Source organism: Lynx rufus, unplaced genomic scaffold (assembly GCF_022079265.1).
Source record: "Lynx rufus isolate CCGP_SWC_20201006 ecotype Redwood Valley unplaced genomic scaffold, mLynRuf1.p SCAF_2, whole genome shotgun sequence".
In the NCBI taxonomy this organism is placed as follows: domain Eukaryota; kingdom Metazoa; phylum Chordata; class Mammalia; order Carnivora; family Felidae; genus Lynx; species Lynx rufus.
The window spans coordinates 215423954-215448476 of NW_025814834.1; the positions used below are offsets into that span (position 1 = coordinate 215423954).

General features: G+C 44.5%; 1 protein-coding gene across 3 annotated transcripts in view; it reads right to left on the reverse strand.

Annotated features, from left to right (window-relative positions):
• The window catches only part of KIF1B (kinesin family member 1B), a 146755-nt gene that overhangs the window by 33018 nt on the left and 89214 nt on the right, over window positions 1–24523 (reverse strand). For 2 of the 3 annotated variants that reach the window (XM_047083099.1, XM_047083098.1), the window contains exons 21-28: window positions 14745–14838; window positions 13591–13739; window positions 11984–12162; window positions 10837–10974; window positions 3839–3957; window positions 2831–2916; window positions 2369–2498; window positions 2031–2193 (exon numbers count right to left, since the gene is read on the reverse strand). In XM_047083099.1, coding sequence (XP_046939055.1) covers window positions 2031–2193; window positions 2369–2498; window positions 2831–2916; window positions 3839–3957; window positions 10837–10974; window positions 11984–12162; window positions 13591–13739; window positions 14745–14838 — 1058 coding nt within the window. Of the gene's footprint in view, window positions 1–2030; window positions 2194–2368; window positions 2499–2830; window positions 2917–3838; window positions 3958–9108; window positions 9358–10836; window positions 10975–11983; window positions 12163–13590; window positions 13740–14744; window positions 14839–24523 lie in introns of all 3 variants that reach the window. The other variant, XM_047083101.1, reaches the window with a different exon arrangement.

Here is a 24523-nt window from a genome sequence, read left to right on the forward strand (position 1 = left end):
CTAGGAGTCTCCCTAAAGACCTGCAAAGATTAGATTTAAACGTCAGCTCCTCCAGGAAGTCTTCCCTGGCTCACCCAAACAGTTCTGTCTTCCCACAGCACTAGGGACCCATTTTCTCCTCGACAGCAATTTCACTCTTTAAAATAATGTATTTACATGCCTGTCTCCCCGAGAGACAGCGAGTATCTCCTACAGTGCTCCAGATACAGAAGATACTCCTGAAATATTTGTGAAGCGATAGACTATGCTTATTCTCACAGACTGTGAGTTTTTATTGTTCTCTCTTCCTCCCTATTAGCCTGCAATGAAAAGAGGTAGAGAATTAAAGCAAACTCAATACAAAGACTTACTCCCAGACAGAAATATCCATCGGAAGGACATCCCACAAGAAAACAAGGCGGGGAAAGGAATGAATACTTTGAATAGGGTGCCGAAACCAGGATTATGAACTCCCTGTCTTCCAAATCAGCTCACGGAGTCCGAGGGCAGCAGTGTACTTTTGCCCCACATTCCTCATCCCAGATGCCACCTGCTGCCGGCACTGAAGCGTTCCGCACTACATGCACCTTATTGGTTTTCTTCTCACTCTTCTCCTTAGCCCTCTCTTTCTCTCCTACTTGTACATCTTACTCCTTTTCTTCCTTCCAATTTCTTCCTATCCAGACCATACACCCATACATGCCAGAGGCTCCAGGGGCATTACTTGATTTGCAATCTATACTCCTCCATGTTCTGCTTATTACAGCAGGTACAAATATCCTGGGGTTCCACATGGGTACAAATATCCATGGGTTTCATAGATGCATGAAACCGTCCATACTGCTTGACAGCTGTGTCTTCTCTACACAAGCCAGATAAGAGTCTGTAATAGCTCAAGAAGAATCTGAATCTTCTTTCAACATGAGTCAACATGCCGTCTTCTCCAGAGCTGACCCCAGGTAGAGATGCTGCTCTCTCTTTGGAGATGTTAGGACAAAAGATCAACCTAACATTACTGACATTTCAGTGCCAGTTAACCAAGGAGGTCTGTTTCCTAAAACATTCCAGTTGCCCCACAAGAATAACGATGAAAGCTCAAAGCAACTGGTTCATCTAGCAAACTCCATTGCACACCCCCCCCCCACCCATGTTAACTTAGGGTTGCCAGTGAAAACACACTGAATGGGCAAAATCAATACTTCAACAACAACTAGGAGTTAGAGCAAATGACATTAGTGGTCTACTATGCAGTAATCACATTTGCTTCAGGACTTGGCTAAAATCTCTAGAAAGGCGGTGCTTTGTCAACTGCATTAGGATGCCTGGGAAGGCCGAGGCACATTCTGAGGGAGAGGGACAGCAGAACTTTCTAGAGCAGCCTCGTGATGGCACCAGGGGCCAACTGATGGAACAGGGCGGGTCAGATGTCACTCTCTGTGGCCCTTCACAAGTACTGAAAAGATATACTGATGTCTGGAGGCATTAAAACTGAAGACTGACAAAAAAAGTGTTTTCCGAGGGAGGTCTTAAAAAGAATTCCAGGGCTCAAGAGGGTTATAGGCTGGAGAGAGCTTGTAGCAGAGGAGGAGCCAAACCCGTCACATCTTCTCCACATACTAGCTATTTTTCAGTTGATGTGGAATTTTACTCTCCTTTATATTATTTAAGTCAGTATTCAACAGGCATAATTGGTGGATGGACAATTCGCTGCCTTCAGGCTTGTTTATTGGTAAGATACTGCTCCATGAAGAGCATTAGAATGACTAATAACCAGGCTTATCTAGCTCAGATCCTGTACTGCCAGCAGAGGGGACAGGCCACAGCGGAACCCTGTGGCAGATGCACGGTCACACTCCTCCCCACGGCCAGCTCTCTTTCATACCATTTTACGTGCCTGGTAGCAGTCCCATCTGGGGTGAAGAAAGCCTTTATTTCAGAAACTGCTGGTTGTGTACCTGATGAGAGCGGTACTACGTCACATATGTGGTGCACCCTGTGGTTCACAGAGGACTGGGTCAACAGCCAGGATGGCGGAACCGGGGGCGGCTTACTTGAACTGACAGAAGATGTCTGCGTACTCCGGAAGGATCCCACTGGCCTGTAGCACTGTCACGCGGAAAGTGAAGGCGCTGCCCAGTTTCAGGTGGTTGCCGATCTCTTCAGAAAACCCTTCCATGACCATCTTACCATCCAGCAAAGTGCCCGACTTCAAGTCTAAAGAGGGTCAAATTAGCACACAGGTGATCCAAATAATGCACACCACCTTTCAAAGAGGAGAGAGCAGAGCATTTCCGCTCCCAGTGGATGAAAGAACTGTCCCCCTTGACAGCGCTCAATGTTTTCCCCTCTTTGAAAACGTCCCCAGTCATAGTAAACTCTGTCTACGTACCCAAGTCATTCATTCGACTGATTTCTTCTGGAGGAGTGATGACCTCAGAACTCTGACCCTGCCCTTCCACAATCCTCAGTTCCTCCAGAGACAGACCAGAACGAGTCATTGCCACGGAAGAAAAGTCATTCTGAAAACAGGCAGGAGCAGGCGGATGATCAAGCTGCACGGCAGTGTGTTTTCCCCAATCTCCTTACTTATGTCTATTTGCCCAACAAGTAACGGTGACTGGAAAGCTATGTGCATTGAGAGCTGCCTGAGAAAAGGCGATACAATAAAATATAAATACCCCTTTACCTCTGTAAGCGTTAGATGTGTCCCGTGATCTACGAACAACCCCGGGGTTACCCATCTTTTGTGATTCTAGTCAGAAGAACGGTTCTCCAGTGAACACCCTCCTTATAAACCTGTCTTCCACTTTCTCCTTTTATGAGGTTTTTCTCCTTCCAGAAGGCTTCTCACCTGATTAAAGTACTCGTTATCAAAAGATATTTTAGCTGTTCCTGATTGTCGAATTCCGGAGCCATAATCAGGAGCTTCCTCATCCGCTAAGTAGGGGGAAAAAAAAAGGAGCAAGTGAGACTACATATGGGGCAGGGGGGAATGGCTCCTGTTGGATCATAAATAGGAAAGTAGTGGGGCCCTCCGGTTCGAGAACTTTAATAAGACATATTGAAGAAGAAGGCTTATGCATAAGAAAGGAAGAAAAGCTGGAAGCAGGAAAGTCACAAAGGGCTGCTTCCAGCTCTACTCAGGTAAATTTACCAACCTGCTTAGCTCAAATGAGGCTAGTTAATAAAGAACCAGTTTTATCCCTGATATTGTTCAAATGTCATACCTAGAAATACCGATCCTTCGCTTGGCAAGATGATGTTCAATACCACCCAACAAATATTTGAAGAAGGAATATTTGCAGAGGTTTTCATAAACTCCACCCTGGCGACTACGCCACAGATTTCCATGGGGAGAAGCTGAAAGGTCGCTCAACACAACATGGCACTTGGAAATTAAAAGACAAAAACTACAGGAAATGGCCACATTCTTCCCTCAGAATGTAGGCTGGATCACGGAAAAGTATAAAATATCGGAATCTTGATCCATGCCCAACAAAAGAGAGGCAAAGGACAGAGCTGTCTACCTGAAGTACCCTGCAAGAAAATTAAGCAAGACGGAGTCGTGGAAATCCTGTTACTTCTGAAGCAGTTTTACCAATGTCTTTCATAAAGTCAATCCGAGAGTTGTTCTTCATGTTAAAGGAGATCCCTTCATCCGTTACTCCAAAATAGCTGTAGCCCAGACTAAATAGAACCCGTTTATGATACTCGGGAATAATAACTAAAAGGAAGCAGTAAAGGCTTTCTCCAAGGCAGCCCGTCAATCACGTAACCGAAGCGTGGCCCCCACACAATGGGACTGCTCTGTCTCTGGGCAAAGACTCCCCAGCTCCCAGTCCGGGAGAGGGTCACCTACCTGCAATGGCCTGCACAGCCACACGCAGAAATCCCCGCACTTCACCCTTCTCACTGACAATGGCCACCCTGTGAATCAGGGGCACAGGATACAGCAGGTTGCTCAGGTAAACAAATGCCCTGGAGACAGAAACCGGCAGACAAACATCTGAGCATCCCACAGACAGAGAGGCTGGCTTTCAGAGTTACCGAGAATATCTTCAAGAAACTGTGAGCTGGCTTCTGGGCCCTGTCTTAAGGTCACCTTTCTGTTCTGTACTCCCAGACTGCCCCCTCTCGCCCCCGCCCCCATTGCATTTTCAGCACAGATGATACAGAAAGAAATGCAAATGCTTGGTAAAGCACTTGACAAAGACCAACTTATACCAAATTACTTCCTATAAAAATGATGAGTTTAAAAAAAAAAAAAAAGACTAGTTGGAGGTCGAAGAGTAACAATTGGAAGCAGACTTTCGAGGTACTGCCCTATGGATGCTGCTAAGGGTGGAGAAAAGGGAGCCCACCGAAGAGCCTCACCTTTCAACATCAGCAATTATAAAGGTGTTTTGTTTTGTTTCTCCCAACAGATAAAACAGAAATCAGGAGACAAAAAAGGCAGGGAAATGTGATGAAACATAGTTAATTACTCTAAAACAGATTTCAAGTCACAGCATTATGGGTCTTTATTTTTCCCCTAGGAAATGACTGTTATCTTCAGGCAGTGACTGACTGACACACATGAACAGAGAGGCTCTGTAGCTAGAAGTTTCTGCGTAGCAAGCATACAGGAGACCCTGGCAGGGCACTGAGACAAATGTTGAGGGAGAAGACAGCTGATCTCTAAAGGGCTGCTTTTGCTCCTGGATCCAAAACTTAACTCAGAAATGCAAACACAGAAGGGAGGTTACAGACCTCACATGGTCGATTTCAAACAAACTAGCAGTCCTATGGCACATTTGCACTCTTTTACTTCTTCCGTTATTTTGTAGCTACTGAGGGTTTTTTTTTAAATGATAAAAATGCGATCACAAAGCTTAGGAGTGTTCATGTCAATCAGTGGATGGGATATAGAATCTAGTTCCCACTGTTACTCCTGTCTTCCGACTTGGTATATGCCGATCTTTGAACACAAGGCAAAACAAAGAGCAAACATTTGCACCAAGGAATCAAACATAACTGAACGTGACACATGTGGCTTTCTGCTTCTTTTCCTGCTCTGTATCTACTTTAAAACAAAGAGAGAAGAAGATGGAGGGGATCTGTGGAGTTTCAACTCAATGTAATGACAAAAAAAACCACACACAGAAAATAGACAAAATACACCACAGAAAAACAAATGTTAATAAAACTCTAAGAGCATAAATGAAATGTGAATGAAAAGTATAACAAAAATAACTAACTGTAAATAAAACACTGAATCAGATCAAATGAAGTCTATTTCCCTTTCAGTCTGCTCCAAAGGCGGGGAGGGAAATGCTAAGAAACAGAGGATTAAGACTTTGTTGTATAAAAATTAAAAAATGAAAAGTCTTCTAAAAAGGGTTACGAACGAGACTCTCAAACATCAAAGTGCTGTGACAGAGTTTAAAGACTGAGAATCTGGCTTAAGGTACCAAATGGATCGTTTCACTTCCAAGGCGGCACCACACAGACCACCTCTGTCTCTCCATGGCATTCCGGCCACACCTGCTGGCATTCGACGCCTGGCCATCACCGAGCCACTGCACATTCTTGTCCCCTGCCTGGAGTCCTCCCTGAACGCTGCGACCCACCTCACACCACTGATTTCACTCCTTCAGGTCTTAGTCTGAACACCGCTCTCACGAGAGCCCCCGCTTCCCGCCCCCCCCCCCCCCGCCCCACCGCCTCTGGTGTTAAATGATCTCGGGAACACGATTCCATCATTGCTATGATTTCTGTTTATTTATGTGATTATCTGTCTGTCTCGCCCACCAGACTGTGAACCTGTGAGAGCAGAAATCATGTCTGGTTTTGCTTGCCCCTGCCTACAGAGGGTCTGGCATATCTGAGTAAACATACTCAATAAATATCTGGTGTACGACTTAACGTCTAGGTACGTAAGTGAAGAAAAAATGACGTGCTCTCTATCTTTAAGTAGAAATGGAACATTTCCCAGAAAAATGGGTTACACCAGAGGTAGAGAAGCAAAGCCATCCAACCTTACATACCAGGTTGATTTTTCTAAGCTATACTCAAGATGGACATTAACTATATAGAACAAGTTTAGGTTCCTCGCTTGTCTTGATTTGCATAGCTGGTTGTATACTTAGAACAGGAACCCCTGTCTCTAATTTTCAAAAAGCTTACCACTTGAAGGCACCACATATCATGTTCACACACATTACAACAAAGCACTGTCTGAGCACACATTAAAGACAAGAATCTCCTTTCTGCCCATGGCAATGGCTATTGCAAAGGTGAACAAACAGAAAGTATTCTTGTAAATTTCCCTTTTTAGAAGAGAATTCTGTAATCCTATGGCAGTGGCAGGGGCACTGTGGCCACACAAGGGCACAGTCGCCAGACAGCTCCCTGTCCTATTATCAGAACAGAGTCCTCAGCCCAAAGTCAATGCTGTATTAAGTTCTCCTCTGAAGTTTTTTAAACTGGAATTTTAATAAATACTCTGCATTCTTGAGAGTCCTTCTACTTTGAGCTAGCAGACTGAAGGAGAACAGGGATGAGACAGGGTAAGATGTAAAGGATATATTAGCATAAATTCTATGAAGTTACATCAAGAAGGGAAACGAATTTTGTCAACATAAAGATAAGACAAATCAGTATAATTATGGTTCCAGTTACAGAAAAAAAAAATGTCAGTTCAGACTTAGGTATTAGAATAACCATCTTTACTCCCTTTTAACCCAGAGACTAGCTTAAATATTTTACATTTCATCCCAAATTATGATGGATGGTTCATAACATCCCAGCATGCCATAAGAGAACAGCTAAAGGGACAAGCTCTTTTAACATTCACATAAAAATTCACCAGAGGCAGCCAAGGCCAAGAAACAAAACCTACAAATGGAATTTCACAAGAAACTGGAAAATTTTACGAGGGAATTGTATTTGCAATTAACGTGCCAATAGGGGAAATCCAATCTTGTGAATCACAAAAACAGGAAAGAGGTCACTTCTCTTACCCAGATGTTGACCACTACATAACTGGGTGATGTTGGACAGGTATCAGTTTTGGTTGTGGATGCGAAATGTAGTCGAGGGCAAAAGTAAAGAGCTATCTTTCACTCTTCTGATCGCCATGATCTCACCTCCTCCCCCAACCTCTTCCTTGCAAGGTAGTTAGTCTTAGAACCCGGGGAAACCAAACACATGGAAAAATCAATTCCTGAAAGACTCTTTAGTGTGTCTTTAAAGTGTCAAACAGACACTTTAACTGAAAATCAGAGCAGAGTTGATTGCTTTTACCTAACTTGTATCAGATATGATCACAATGAATAAAACCGTAGAGAAAATAACGCACATATTTTAGAAAAAGCCAGTGAATGTCCACATTAAGTGGGATTCTGACTTCAGTTCTCCATACAAGTGACTCAAAATACAAATGCCTTGGAGTAGAACTCTTCACCAAGATACTCGTTTCGCTAGTGTGGATGACAGAATCTCAAAGATATAAAGGATCTTTAAGGTTCTTCGTTTTCCCACCTAACTCATCATTGTGCACTCGAGAACCCAAGAGGCCTCGTTTTAAGTTAAGCCTAAGCTAGGACTCAGACTTCAGACAGGTAGGGCCAGTGCTCTTCCCAAAGTGCCACGTGATGCGAAGCTCCACACTCCTCACTGTGTTGACAGAGTACGACACAAACAGGTGGCGTTAGAAGCTGCGCAACTGGCACGGGGACCAAGCCGTTTTTGAACAGAGACTTGGTTCTAACTTCCGACCTTTTTAGAACGCACACAGCCATAAGATACAAAGAGCGCGTGGTCCCATTATTTGTACGTAGAACTACTTTTCTCAGATTTAATATAAATCATCTTCTCCAAAATACTAAGCATCTATTCCTGGCAATACACTAATAAAACACAACAGCCATAGCTGCATAATCCCTTCATGTTTATTCAAGGGAACACTGAATAAATGCCCCTCCCCTGTCATAAGACCCCAAGACTGTCTAATATTAAATTACGACCCACGGTCATATTTGAGACTTTCACGTCTACAAGAAACCTCTTCTTTCCCCTCTTTCCCTAAACAGCGATCATTTGCTTCAGTAGTTATGTAGCCCTTGCCAGGTAAGGACATGCCGACACCACACGAGGAGCTCAGTTTCAGAACCTAAAATCCCCACTGGGTCAGGACACTCACTGCCCTTCAATTTTTAGATAACTGGCGCTTACCCATTTAACACTGACATAATTCCCTATTTTCAAAATGTGTGGCTCTAATGAAGCGTTAAAATTAAATTTCATACTTTAAAACCTAGGCAGACTTTTGTATTAATCCAGTGAGTGCTGCACTGTGGAATTAGTAATGAAACTTACTTGAGCATGAAGACTGGGTTCAGACAAAGACTCCAGTATTAAGAGGGTGTGCGTGAGAGCTCTGCATCACTGACAGATGGAGTCAGAGACAAGGCCTCAGTTTGGAAAATCAAACTAAACACAAAGCAGTTTCATGCAGTGCTGAACAAATATCCATTGTTGATGGTGTCAACAGATCACTTCATGAGATTCATCATAAAGCCTGTAGGTGAAGTTTTAGCAGAAGCCAAACACCTAAGAGGCTCGGTGAAACTGGCCAAAGAAAGGCATCCATCTCAGACAAAAGCAAACTTCGTGTTCCTGATTCTTGTTTGCACTCAGAGAAACTAACACTCCTCCCGATTCCACTCTCGTCCTCTTGATTCTGGCTGGTGTGCCTAACCATGGACTTGCTCTGCTCTCAAGTCACCCCCACATGCTTCCTCACTCCCCTTCCTACAAAACGGAAGCATCAGAACACAGCAACACTCTTCGACCCTGTAACCTGTGACTCTTAGCTTTCGTTCCTTTCTCCTCTGGGGTTTCGTCCTTCGGAAGGAAATTACTGGGCACTCGAAGACCAGGGGTCCTCCACTTAGAGCCCTCACACACCGCCGTGTGCTATGCCAAGCAGGCTGCGCACCTCACAAACACTGCCTGAGGGCCCGTCTCTCGCCAGACTGGCTTGTCACAGGCTGATCTGCTGAGGAGAGACCGTCCAAAATTGCACAAGGAGCCTCGTTAACGCAAGAGCTGGTCCCTTTTCGCCCTTCTGACGATAACCTCACCAACCTTCCCACTAAAATGAACCATGGGGATCGGTCGTAAAACGGGTCATGCCCGTCACTGAAGAGCTCTGATCCCTCCTCCGTCCCTGCGTCAGAGCCGGTGTCGTCCACGAGCGCCTCATCCTCAAAATCCTCCATGTCGTCTTGCTGCTCGTCAGCCAGCTCAGTGACGTCGGAGTCGGCCGTGGAAAAAGTGGGGGAGGGTGTGCGGTCCGCAAGGCGCTCGTTCACACAGCCGTGGAAAATGGGGGAGCTAGGCACCAGGGAAGACGCCGACGGACACAGCCAAGGAGAGAGGAACAGCTGGTTAAACAGGAAGCTACAGGTGCCAAAAGGACAGAGCCCACTGGGGAGCCAACACGGTACAAGCGAGTGGAAAGGCAAAGGGTAAAATCAGCATAAATCCTCTGGTTCAGGTGAAAGGCAACAAGGACTGATCCTTAGAATAAGAAAAGCAAAGGAAACACACGGGTAGAAGGTCTCAGGTGAATAGTGTGCTGTAAAAATGTTTCTACTTTCCAGGTCACACAAAAGATCGGCGGCCAGGCCTCAAAGGAGCCACTCAACATTTGGTGCAAAAATATGGTTTAGATCTTTACCCCGATTCCCACATCATCTCCGAGCAGAAAACAAGATGGATGGAATGGCGTACAGCAAAGCAAGTTTCGTGCCTTGCTTGGGTGAGAGGTGTTTGGCCAACTCAGCTCTTGAAAAACGCTCCACTATTGGAGGAGTAGAACGGAAAGGAATTAAACTTCATTTCTACAAAATACTATGACTTTGCTCCTCCTTTATACCCAGTTCCTTTAAAACTGTCAGAAAATTTTTGCAATTAAAAAACAATTGAAATTCTGAAATCATTAAGCTAAAACTTAACATCTCTCTGCTTTTAAAATTCTAAACATCTAAGAACTTAGACTCAGTATGGATTCACAGAGGCATTATTTGTTTTCACTACATGTTGAAATTTATGTACACACAAAAGAGGCTCAAGAGGATGACCAAGGTATGTGGTTGGCTCACCCTTACAAAGACTATCGTGAGATAAACTGCTTTAAAAAAAAAAAAGCGAGGACACATCGGATCATGGAGAAGTCGCAAGCTGGTAAGCTGTAAGTCATACCGATTTTCAACTGGGCAGGATACAGACACAGGTTTTCTTTTAAATCTGTCTCGTTCAGGGGTGCCTGAATGGTTCACTGGGAGTCTGACACTTGACTTTGTCTCGGGTCATGGTCTCACAGTTGGTGCATGGGTTCAAGCCCCATGTCGGGCTCTGGGCTGGCAGTGTGGAGCCTGCTTGGGATTCTCTCTCCCCCTCTACCCTTGCCCCTCCCCCACTCACGTTTTCTCTCTCTCTCTCTCTCTCTCTCTCTCTGCCCCCCCCACTCACGTTTTCTCTCTCTCTCTCTCCCTTCCTCCCTCCCTCTCAAAAATATATAAACTTTAAAAAATAAATCTATCTTGTTCAACTGTAAGAGGCAAGGAAGATCGTGAATTACTCTAGCCGAAAGTTGAGACTTAAATCCGCACGCTGAATAAAATGAAGGGAAATATACCAAATAATACAGTGGTTGTGTATGAATGGATAAGATTATACATGGAACATTTTTAAATTTTTTTACACAGAGCATTTTTATACACTTTCTTTTAACTTTCTGTAATATCTGCTGAGGTTGAAACAAAACCATTCACTATTTAAAAAGAAGACACCAATGAAATCATCACGTACCTTCCTACCAATTTGAACCAATGGAATCGATCATAAAATGGATCGCTGCCAGTCACGGTGGCTTCACTTTCATCCTGGGCACCAGAGGCCATCTCACCTGCTCTGTCATACATCTCTCGCATCAAATCCAGCCTCTGCCTGCATACACACAAACATAAAGTGCACCGGGTTAATATCATGAGATTGTATTACAATTTCACTTTGGAAGCATCTTCCATTCAAGATTTAAAAACAAAACAAAACAAAAGCTGCTTCCACCATTTAATGATATTAAAAAAGAATGAAGGCCAGAAGTACAGAAACTCAAACACTCAGTATCCAAAGCGTCTGAGTCTAGACACAAGCCACCAAAAGCAAAAAAATGGCTACCTAACCTCTGCTGAATTATAGGAGAAATATAGTTCAATGGTAGATGACACCTCCAATATACACAACAGTAGAAAATATGTCATCAACTTAAAAACAGTAGAAAATATGTCATCAACTTAAATGCAAAGGAAAACTACATTATAACTTTCCTGTTTTTTACTCATCATCCTCCAGAACAGAAAAGATGACTAGTTATTACATCCAAGATAGAAATAGGTATGAGACTGGAGCATTGAAAACGTAAGAGGGGCACCTGGGTGGCTCAGTCGGCTGAGTGTCTGACTTCAGCTCAGGTCATGATCTCACGGCTTGTGAGTTCGAGCCCCATGTCAGACTCTTGTGCTGACAGCTCAAAGCCTGGAGCCTGCTTCGGATTCTGTGCTCCTCTCTAGCTCTGCCCCTCTCCTACTCATGCGCTCTCTCTCTCTCTCTCTCTCTCTCTCTCTCTCTCTCTCTCAGAATAAATAAACATTAAAAAACAATAAAAAAAAAAGAAAAAATGTAAGAGGGTCTACGGAGGGACAATTTAGGTCATATCTACAAATGAGAAAGGTGTCAGAGTGGGATCCACTTACTTAGAAGAAAATGGATGGACAGTAAATGTCACAATGACATTTTAAATCTTGCATGGAAGATACTTCCAAACCATCCAGAACCACAGAAAAGGATGCAACAGTGACCTCCTCACAGAACGGAGAGTCTGAGGGAGCCCATCTGAACACGTCACTATTATTCCCTAAATAAAACAACACTTCCTTCATGAGGAATGTTTCCATACTTGAGTTTCTCCAAAGACCAATAATGTGTCGCTCCATTCTTCAGATCCTGCACTTCTACCGCCACCACCGTCCGCGGGAAAGGCCTGTCGTCGTGAGTTTTTTCCACCTCAGTGGGAAGTAACTCCGGAGGCAGAGGGGAGTACAAGGTGTCGGTCAGCAGAACAAACTGGAACTGCACCTACGTGAACGGAATAAACCATGCAAATGGCCTCCGTGTTTTCAGCAAGTCAGCTTCAGAAACAAGGCGACAGAATCACGCCCCACAGGGAAGAGGTCAAACGAGTAGTAGGTGCTCAACAAACAGCCTGCGATTAATGGGGGAAAATATGGCCGCTTGTACATTAGTCGTAGAGAACCATCCTAATGTCAAATGAAGCTATTTCCAGACTCTGTTTTCCTGCCCTGGCCCAGTGTGTTCACACAAACTAAAACCTCAGTGCACGTACCTTTGTTGACTGAGTGAAGACTCTTGAGAACGTACACAAGAGAACAAAGGGGGGGGACCTGCAAGTCTGTCTCGAGCGCCTCACAGAGAGGGGGTGGAAGCGTCACAGCTGGCTTTCCGTTTCAAATTCCAGGGTCACAAGCGCTACTCTTAAAAGTGTTCACTGTATGGTAAGTGCTTTTCAAGCACCATGTCATTTATTTCTCGCTACTGCCCCGTGTTTTCGCCTACAAATATTAATGACATCTAAGACACAGTCTGTGCCTTCATTTTGTCTACTTGAAGAGAGGAGATAAATAATTACAAAATGAAATGGGTTGCTGAGATTGTGAATGAAGAAGACATCTTATCCCTATTTTACAGAACTAGACGATAGCCCTCGGGGAAGAGACTGAATCTCCCCAAAGCCGGGCAGTCTGTGCTCTCTCCTACCATGTGACACTGCCCACCCCCCATCACCTTGAGGCCCCCAGGCCGTTCGGCGGTGGCACGTACAGTGGGATTCAGCACGTGAATCGGAGATGCGGTGTGACGGTTCGGTAATGAGGAAGATCGGGAACATTTATCGTCTTTTACCACGTCCAAGAGCTATTCCAGCTCTTTACATGTCCTCACTGTTTCATCCCTCACAAAACCCTAGACGGCAGGGGCTGCTGCCAAGCCCATTTTATGGATGAGGAAATGGAGGCACAGGGCCGTCAGAGTCAACGCAACCAGGAGAGCTGGAATTGGAATCCAGCCGGCTGAGGGCAGAGCGCTTGTCCACTGCACAAAGCTGCCTCTCACACCCTAGAGGAGGAGGGGCACTTAGGACTTGCAGCTGTAAATGTAATGGCAGAGAACTAAAAGCAAATTGAGAATTTCAGAAGCGCAAGAGTAGCTTTCTCCTACTAACATGTTTCCCTAGCTCTTGTCGGAATATAGTCTCCTCTGTAAACAAGCTAGAAAACATGTTCTTTTAAAAATGTCATGTAATAAATATTTAATTAGTATCTACTACGTTCCAGGCACATATGTAAAAGAAAGGCACATATAAACCTGTTTCATAGCAAAAAGCAGCTGAGTTCACTCAAGGGAAAGGTCAGCTCAAGACTGGGAGCCACGAACCCCCTCGGACTCAGCTGTGTCTCCAGACAACCCATGTTCTCCCGCCCTCCGTACCTTCTTCTTCAGTTCCACACTGATGGCGTTGGCCTCCTTCAGGTAAACAGCATTGCCCCAGAGTAAGTCCCTTAATGAAGTAAACTGGTGAGACTTCCATTTCCGGAAGGCCCACTGGGCCAGCTCAAATTCATGTTGTGTCCAAGGGACTGAAAGGGCAAACGAAGCGTGATTAATGGTGATCTCCTAACTATGTAGCAATTACATCTCTCCTCTACCTCATCTCTCTTTTCAAGTTAAAGTATTGTCCAGTTTTTCTCCATTCACTTGCTTTTGTCTTCTTCTTGTCAGTAACGCTTACTAAATTCTGCTGATATTGTGAAGGTAGCATATACATTTCAGAAAACTTTAAAAAATCCTGCTATTTAAAACAGTACAGGGGCGCCTGGGTGGCCCAGTCAGCTAAGCGTCTACTCTTTTGATTTCGGCTCAGGTCATGATCTCACAATCCGTGAGATCGAGCCCCGCGTCGGGCTCTGTGCTGAGCGTGGAGCCTGCTTGGGATTCTCTCTCTCTGCCCCTCCCCTGCTCAGGCCCGCACTCTTTTAAAATAAATAAACAAACATCAAAAAAGTAAATAAAGCAATGTATTAAAGAAATATACTTCAAAAAAATAAAAAACAAAAAATAAAAAAAATTTAAAAAAAGAAAAGAAATACACTTCTTTTAAAAAAAATACACGTATCTATTATAGGGCTTATAATAAAGAAAAGTCCTCCAGTATACCGTGCAACTTCATGTGTATCTATTTTTCTTGCTAGTACAGGAAGCAAAAAGGTCAAAATTTTACTTCACTATTAAAAAATGAATTTAGTATATAGAGTTCCTTCAAAGTTAATTTATCTGCAACATATACATGAACTTCATATATACAGTAATACGAAACATATATGTAAACTGCCCAAGAGATTTTTGTGAAGACCAAGCTGAGAAATCTTGTGCCCCAGGGAACACTGCCAGCCCCGCTCCCACGTCAGAGAGCACAGTCTGTAGAATGGAGAGTCTCTTGAATCACCTTTAAACCGGCTCGGCAAAATATCAATAAACGGTAGGGTCACCTATGATCAAATCCAGCTTTGACCCCAAAAAAGGGTTAATCTGATAGTACAGATCCAAAAGATCTACAGTAGGAAGTTTCCATCTCTAGATTTCACCTTCTTCCTCCTCTTCCTCCTCTTCCGTCGTCTCGGCAGCGAGGGAGCGGGTCTCAACCTGCTTCTGCAAGGCCTGCAACTTACTCTCATAGTCCTGGATGAAAACAGAGGAGAGGACATGTAGGAGAGGGGGGAAGTGGAGGGAGGGCAGGAGAGATGAGCGCAGTATTGGTGAAAGCAGAGAGAGCAGAAGATAAAAGAAGACAGATGCAGGAAGTGACAATAAAAAGACAGACACAGAAATACATGGGAAAAACCCACAAAACACACAAGATGGTGTGTAAAGGGTAAGTGCTGAGGAAAGCTAATGGCAGTCTCTCTATTCCCTCAGACACAAGAGTTCTTTATGCGGGGCTCAGGTCCAGATGGGGGGGATTTCGAGGGGGAGAAACGCAGGTGCCCCTTAAATTTATTCAACAGTAGTACTTAAGTAGCACCTTCACACATCAAGGAATCCCAGGGAAAAACAATACTGGAAAATTCACCAGTATCACCAACAATTCTGATTATCTAGCTGTTTGGATGGGAACTATGGACTCTGAAGCTCTCTGTGGATGAAATATTATTGTCTTTGCAGCTGTACGATGTGGCCTTCAGGTAACCAAAGGATCACAGTGCTATTAGAACCAAAATAATCTATAGATTGTATTTATTCAAGAAAGATACTCTAAAATATACTATTATGATACAAAACATATTATTGTAATACACATCAGATTTATCCTTCACTTCTCCATCTACTCCATGCGTTCTCGGTGAGGGCGGTATCACCCTGAAGAGGGCAAAGAATGGCTTCTGAAGGATACAAAAAAAATTTTACTTTTTATATATAAAGCACAAATGTATACACGGCATGTAAACAGATGTACTTAGGTACCTGAGATTAAAATTTCATGGTGGGGAGAGATTAAGGAAAAAGTGTCTAAAAAGGTTCCTTGGAGCGTTAACTTTAAAAAGTTTGTGTTGCAGGGGCACCTGGGTGGCTCAGTCAGTTAAGTGTCCAATTCTTGATTTCGGCTCAGGTCATGGTCTCGTGGTTCGTGGGTTCAGGCCTCACTGGGCTCTGTGCTGACAGTGTGGAGCTTGCTTGGGATTCTCTCTCACTCTCTCTCTCTCTCTGCCCCTCCCCTGTTCTCTCTCTCTCAAAAAATAAACTAAAAAAAAAAAAAAAAAAACCCAAAAACAACAACCAAAAAACAAATTTAAAAAGCTTGTGTTGTGGGGCGCCTGGGTGGCGCAGTCGGTTAAGCGTCCGACTTCAGCCAGGTCACGATCTCGCGGTCCGTGAGTTCAAGCCCCGCGTCGGGCTCTGGGCTGATGGCTCGGAGCCTGGAGCCTGTTTCCGATTCTGTGTCTCCCTCTCTCTCTGCCCCTCCCCCGTTCATGCTCTGTCTCTCCCTGTCCGAAAAATAAATAAACGTTGAAAAAAAATTTAAAAAAAAAAATAAATAAATAAAAAGCTTGTGTTGTTTGAAAAAGCAGAGACCTTCACATAATAAAATACCATATCGTAGCATAAGCATAGCATTTTAAGATCTACTACTTGGATTTCCTGCTTTCTTGGAGTGACCCAATTACAGGCTGTCATGAGACAGAGGGTTTAGGTATGACCATGTACTGTTGTCAAACAGAGCTCTCCAAGTCACAAGTCAAATATTCTATTCAGTATGAAGGACCACTGAAAGCCTCCTAGCAAAGTCTATTACAAAAGGAGCTTCCAATGGCGATGCTAAGGAGGATGCAAATATTCTCAAGGCTCATCATTTATCACCTAGAGTCACAAAGGAAGCGCTGTCTCCTTAGTGGAGCTGGCAGTGAGCAGGAGCCAGCGACACAGCATCACAGATATCAAAGCACACTTTTTAGCAGCCTATATACTGTGGCAAAAAAAAATTAAGCTTGCAGGTAAAAGTGTGGCTCCTGGCACCTGCTCTTACTAGTCTTAAAATTCTGGGCAAGCTAAATCCTCTCTACACCTCATTCTGTCATTTTTAAAATGATCTGCCTCCCACACAGGACTGAAGGAAGGACCAAATGATGAACCATTTAAAACCAAATGTGAAAGTCCTCTTAATTGATAACACACACAATCAAAATGACAGGTAATGCTTTAAAAAATTTATTTTCTAAGTATATCTAGTACGCAGATCTTGGTTCTAAATACCAGTCCCCACTAAAAGGAACCAGGGCTCCTTGGGAAAACAACAGATTCCAGGTTTGAAGGAAAGTACAGGTGAGCCCAGAGTGTCTTGTGCGAGAAAGGATGGAAGTACTCAAAGACTGATGGGGCCATTTCTAAAGGACACAGAATCCCACTGGCAGGTAAATAATAGTAACAGAAACACAATATAGCACACTGAATATAAAAGAAATCCATGAGTCCACAGTGATACTGAAAGGGGGAGGGGGGAAAGGAGCTCCTTTTTTGGGGGAAAAAAGCCAGTTAATAAATAAATGCAAAGGGATCGACAATTAGAAAATCACTACATCGCGACCTCAGATGTAGTAACTGAGTCAAGGCAAGAATCATTAAGAAATGCTAACACAATGGAGTGAAAGGTGGATGGAGAACAGAATCGTCACAGAATCCCAAGGACTACCCTAGATACATATGTGTTAATAAGGAAGAGAAAGAGCTGGGAAATGTCACATTAAATTGATTAAACTTTAACATTACTGATAATAGAACAATTTGACATTTTGTCTACCGATACGATGTGAGGGAAGTACACAGTGTCACCTTGACAGCATTCTTATCAAAAATGCTTAACTTAAATCTAACCTTGAGGAAATAATCAGACAACACCACACGTAGCCGAGACTACTGAAAAATACCAATGTAATGAAAGAGAAGAGAAATATCATAACCAAAGGTAATATACAAGCTTCGCTTGGATCTGGGATTAAAACACACACATACTTCCAACACTTATATTTTTTAGACAGTTAGGAAAACCTGAAACCGGGCAGTCTACTACACAGTAGTGAATCAGTATTAAATTTCTTGGCTAGGTTAATGGTGTTAAGAGAATGTCCTTGATTTTAGGAGATACACGTGGCAGTATCTGGGGGGTAAACTCCATGGTGCCTGCAACTTATTTTCAAATGATTCAGAAAAGAGAATACACAAATACGGGTATACGAAGATTCATTGCACTAGCTTTCCTTTTGGTATGTTTGAAATATTTCAAAATAAAAGGCTACTTTCTTCCCCCTTAGAAAACCTCTCTGTTCTGTGAAGACCCTTTCAGTGAAAAGAGGAAGATGGCCAGTTTACCTAAAAATCCTCAGGTGGAAAACATGTTACTATTTTATCTTGCGGACTTTTTTTCTTGTTTTTCATTCCCCCCTGCAACTTTTTATTATAGTAAAATGCACAGAACATAAAATTTGCCGTCTGAACCATTTTTAAGCAAACAGTTCAGTGTTGTGGAGGGAGTACATTCACACTGTTGTGTTACCACCACCATCCGTCTCCAGAACTCCTTCCACCTCTCACAACTGAAACTCCACACCCACTAAACACTAACTCCCCACTCTCCCTGTCCCCCTCCCCTGGCAGCGATCATTCCACTTTCTATGATTTTAACTACTTCAAGTATCCCATGTAGATAGTTCCTTCTTGTGGAATCACACAATTCTGGCTGTTAGTGACTGGCTTGTTTTTGAGATTTCCTTCAAAAATCAGTTTACAAGCTGGCCAAACTGCCGATAAAAACAAAATCCTTAGAGTCTGACAGTTAAGGTATGAGGGAGACCTTCCCTGAAGGCTCTAGTGGCAGTAAAGCGGACATAAAAAGGTCTCCTGTAACACTATGGGCCTAGAACTCTGATTGCATTTTGACTCGGGAAAATCTCTATCAGCAGCAGATAGGCCAAGTATCGGTACTATTTCCTGAACTGGCCCTCCTCTTCCCCAAACCAGGCTGTATATGAGCTTCCAACAAGGACACTTCGCAAGTCATCAGAAAAACTCTAAGTATTGGATTTTCCTCCAACAAATGGAGAGAGAGATTGGGATGCTATTGTTCTGTTGACTTCAGGGTGAAAACTAGGATAATTATGGAAAGCCCACCAAATAATATCTTTTAGCAGTAGCCTTTTGTGTTTGTAAGAATTCCTAACTGGTTAAATATACCCAGTATATGTAAATGTATCCAAGGCACTACACACTGGCTATTCCCTCTACGAGAATGTTCTCTCTCTCCTGCCCGTCCTTCTTTTTTTTTTTAATTTTTTTTTAACGTTTATTTATTTTTAAGACAGAGAGAGACAGAGCATGAACAGGGGAGGGGCAGAGAGAGAGGGAGACACAGAATCCGAAACAGGCTCCAGGCTCTGAGCTGTCAGCACAGAGCCCGACGTGGGGCTCGAACTCACGGACCGTGAGATCATGACCTGAGCCGAAGTCGGCCGCTCAACCGACTGAGCCACCCAGGCGCCCCTCTCCTGCCCGTCCTTCTTTTTAAGCTTACTTTGTGCCAGCAACTGTTCTTAATGTTTTTGCATAAATTATCTGAATCTTCCTAATAACCCTGAGAATGGTACTACTGTCACCCTCATGTTAAAGAAGAAAAAGGCATAAAAAAGTTAAGTAATTTTATAAAGATCGGAGACGGCAAGCACGGATATGGGATTTGAACTCAAGCAACGGGACTCCAGGGCACGGTCCTTTCACCACTACCCTCTCCTGCTACATGCAGGTGCTAGGAATATAGTGGTCAATGAGACAAAAGTCTCCCTGGGGAGGGAGAGACAGACAATCAATAGTAAACAGACACAAGATACACCCTGGTTTTGGTGGAGAGAAGTACTATGAAGGAAAATAAAGGCTGGCAGATAGGGAGGAGAGAAGGGCAGGAGGAAGACTTTTAGATTAGGTGGTCAGGGGACGTCTCTCTGTAGGGACCACCTTTAGTCAGAGATCTAAGCAGGCAGGCTGAGATCTCTGAGGGGAGTGGTGGGGGGGGGGGTGGATTCCAATCAAAGTAGAACTAACAGCAAGTACGATGGTCCTAGAAGGAAAGGAGGACCTTTTCTTGTTTTAAGGAGAAACAAGGAAACCTGGGTGGGTGGAGTGGAGGAGTGAGAAAGCAGTTGTGAAGGAGGCAGACAGGGACTGGGTGATGGACGGACGGCCTAACAGGACATGGTAAGGACTGTGGATTTCATTCTGAGGGAAGCCACTGGGCAGTTTGGAAGCTGGGAAGTAACAGGGGTCTAGCGTATGTTTTAACGTCACTCTCTGTGGAGAACAGCCTGGGACGGCAGTCATGACGCTGTCCCGGCAATGTTGAGGGAGATGGTGGTAGGAGGTCCAGGGGGTCAGCAGTAAAGGTGGTTATCAGAGAACGGGGCTGCTTCACGGGTAGAGGAAGTATGACCTACTGATGATGTGGTCACGGGGTGTGAGAACAAAAGGAGAAACTGAGGACGGCGCTTGGGATTTGGCCTGAGCTGACTGCTCCAGTTTAGATAGGTTAACCGTCAGATGCCAGTCAGCTATGAGGTCGTCAGGTCATAGCTGTGTGTGGCATCTTCAGGTCAGGGCAGAGGACTGAGAGAACACCACTGGATTTATCACCATCACTGTGGAGATCTTTGGTGGCCCTGAGACGAGTGGCTTCAGTGGGGTGACATGGGACAAGAGTCTGACTACAGAGCGAGTTCAAGCAAGAATGGGGAGAAGAAACAATAAAAGGAAATAACGGGGGGGGTGGACGAGTGGGACATTACAGAGCACTCTTTGCAGGCACATTTCTACAACAGGCAGCAGAGAAATGGAGTGGAGGCTCTCGGGCAACATGGAGTGTTTTGAAAGTGGTGAAATGAAGCCATGCTCGAATGAAGATGTACAAGAGAAGGGCTGAACGTACAGGGAGTTAGTTCTTGAAAAGGTGAAGGAAGATGGAGTGCAGGGAAAATGGGCGGGGCTCGGGGAGGAGCCAGGCCAGTTCATCCACCAACAGGAGGGAAGGATGCACGACGGATGCATGCAGAACTAGAAGTGGGTAGAAAAGCAGGTTTTCTTAAGATCACTTCTTTTTCTTAGGGTAGCAACACAGAGGTCATCAGATGAGAGCAAAGGAAAGGCTGCCTCTCCTTCCCAGAGTCTCCTGGTGGTAAACTTCCAGAGCATCTTACATTTTTCCCTCCTAGCATTTGTCACGAGAGTGCCGTATAACTACTGGTGTGACTGTTCGTCTAACGGCTGTCTCATCCACAACTGTGAACTTCCTGAGAGCGGGGAATCTGTCATTGACCGTGGGATCACCAGCATCTGGCACATACCTGTCTTCTAGATCAGTTACGGACTCACGCACTAAGCTTCCAGTGGAAGTTCCCCCAAGACGACCATCTTCTAGATCAGGGTTGGCAAACTACAGCCTAGGGGACAAGTCCGGTCCACTGCCTATGTTTTGTACATAGAGTTTTACTGGAACATAGCCACGTCCATTCCTTTGCTGCTATTCATCTACAACAGTAGAGATGAGTGGTTGCAACAGAGACCGTTGGGCCCACAAAGCCTAAAATATTCACTATCTGGTCCTTTACACAGTAAGTCTGCCAACCCCTGTTCTAGATCAGTGGTTCTCAGACGTGGGTGCTGGTCCAGCCTCGTCAGCATCACCACCGCCTGGGAACTTACCAGAAATGCAGATTATCAGGTCCCACCCCAGACCTCCTGAACTGGAAACTCTGGAGGTGGGGCCCAGGAATCTGTGCTCTTCCAAGCCCCCAGGGAGTTCTGATGCACACTCTCATTTCCGAATGGCTCTTCTGGACGAGGTGTACAGATGAAAGGTGGAGCCCACAAGACAGATAAGGAACTTATTCCAGGTGAGTTTATACTCCCACGCGAGAACCAAACAGGCACAAAGGACTATAGGTCATCATTATCAAAACTGTGAGAGCCGGCCTGGGGTGGGGAGGAGGGTCTGGGGCAGGGAAAGGACATGTGAGCGCAGATCTGGAAGAGGAGCTAAACATGTTGAGGAAGGATTTCAGTCTTGAAGAAGTACAAGAGCCCAAGGGGGGAACAAACTCGGCACGTTCAGGGGACAAACGGTCCAAAGTGCTTGTGGTGTGGGAATGTTACAAGATGAAGTCAGAGAGGCAGGCAGGCGGCCAGAACATGGAAAGCTTTGTGGGCTATGGTAAGAAGTTCAGATTTTAAAGCACAAGGGGAAGCCACCAGAGACTACTGATACGATCTGATGTTTGTTTCTACAAGATGATGCTGGTTGCTGTGTGGACGGTGGCTTAGGGAGTCCAGGACGGAAGCAGAGAGACAAGTTAGGAGGCCGCTGCAGCACTCCCAGGAAGAGAGGACGGTGCCACACTGGAGCATCTCTGAGGAGGTAGCATTTAGGGTGCAAACAAGGTCACCATTCCGGGGGTTCTGGTTAGGTCTGTCTTTGACACTACAGACTCGGCTCCTTTTGCTAATATTACCTTCCTCTTCTGATAGCAGATTATAATTAGCAAGCACTAGCCGGAAGGGAGAGATCCACATCCCGTGTCAACCCCTAAATTTGCTCACCACCTGCAGCACCATGAGGACGCAGCCCCAGACCTCCCCCTCCAGGGATCCCACGACACCTACTCTTAGGCCTGAGTGGCTCCTATTTTCTCCCAGTCCCCCAGTATCCTCTTGGTCTCGTTTACTTTCCAACCACGATCCAAGTGAGAGCATTCATCACCTTTCAGGTTGTATACGCAGGTTTATCCCATCCACAGACTGATCTGTTTGCTGATTCTACCTCCAGTAGTCTATCAGAGTCTTTCCCTCTCTCCATCGTCCCTGCCTTTGTTTGGAAGGCTTCGTTTCTCATTTAGTCCGTGCAGCAACTTCCGAACTGGAGCACTGGGCTCTGAATTTGCCTCCTTCAACACAAACTTGAATCATTTCTAAAAGGTGGATCTAATCACGCAGTCTCCCTGTATAAAATCATTTGGTAGCTTTCTATCACACTCAAGATAAAATGCCCACCTCTGAGCATGCCACGACCTGGCCCTTCCCCCTCCCCAACCCCCTTCCTCTCTTACCCCTCCCTGACGCACAGCTGCTCTTCTGACCGCCTCAAGCTGCTCGCAGTTCCCCTGGACCTGACAGGCTTCCTCGCTCACCCTGCCATTGTTCACTTGGGAGAAATTCCCAGTTGTGCTTTGGGACGCTGCTCTGGACTCAGGGCCGCCTCCTTCAAACACCTTTCCCCACTCTACCCTTGCGCACACGACTATCACTAAGCACATCATACTGCACTGGGATCGGGTGTGTCGCCCTAGAAATGATCAGGTCTTGGCCACTTTTCCACCAGTTTGTCCAAGAGCAGAGAAATACAAAGTACTTTAAGGGGCAGAGTATGAGGCCAGAAGCAGACCAATCCAAGTATAGTATTTTTCTCAAGTTCCAAACTTCGTATTAAAAACTTACAGGGGAGAAAGAGCCTCGTGTGGGTTTTGTATTCTACTCCATAATAATACACGATTGTGCTATTCTTCAATATAAAAAAATAGTATCACGTCCACACGATCATTAAGACAGCCCACTCCAGAAAACTGTTCCGCTTCGTCCTGTGTCCTTTCTAGCACACCACTAAATACTCTGGGTGGAGAAGAGCAGCGATTAAGGGGAAAAAGAAAAGCGAAACGGAGCTATTGAAAGCTTTTCAGAAATTTAGTGTCTACCCATGTGAAAGGAACTATACTATTTCATTTTTAAGACTTTCAGCTTATATGACAAAAAGATTGAAACCATTGTTACAGTTAAACTCGACTTACACTACACAAGTTTTTATTTAAATAAAATATGGCATAGAATAGGGGTTAAAGATCCCATGTAAGATAGAATTCAGATAAACAGGAAAGGGCCACAGAAGCAAAAGCTTTAGATGAATCAAGCTTGTACAGAAATATATTTTAAAAAGATGTGGTTTGCCACCATCTTCGTATGAAATTGGAATAAATAAAAGTCAAGACCAGACTTAATTAGCACCACCCTGTTTCACTTTTCTTTCTTCCCACATCAGAGAGGAATCACACTCTTAAAAGATGGTTTCAGCTTTTATTGAACGAGGACTTTATTTTTTTTAACATTACAAACTAAACTCTCCCTTTCTGAAAAGGTAGGTCTTACACTCACAGACAACCTTCAAGCATTTTATTTTAGAAATTGGGGGAGAAATCCATAGTTCATTAACAAGAAGATTCACAACTTCTTTTTACAGTAACGATGGCAGGAAACCAATACATTTCACAACCTAGAGTGGTTCAAACTAAGTATCCTAGAGCAGATTTTGAAACCTTGGAAAGATGACATAAACTGGACAAGTATGAAAACTGCTCGTAACGCAGACTCTGGCTCTACCAGTACAGGACAGATGCTGGCTCTGCGCTGCACCTAAGAAGGCGTCTTCACTACGGCACACAAGGACGCAGCGTCTTCCCCTCCTCCCAGTCCTGTGCGCAAATCATTAAGGCAAGCCTATTAAGGACCAGTCAGGCACGGGGTTACAGCAGCTGACCAGAGGAAATCTATGTAACTTCCTGTAGTCTGAGAGCCTTTAAGGCAGACATCAGTGTGGCAGACTCTGCTGTGTTGTGTTTCTTTTCAGCATCAACCTGCACCTAAAGCACGAGAGGTCACTTCAAGTCACTTGGATGGAAAAAACGATCCCCAATCACTGCGTCTCCAGTGAGTGGAGAAACAATTTGAAGTGCTAGAAAGAATTAAGAGGCAAAAATAGAGGAAAAGCCCTTTGGTTTAGACTTATTAG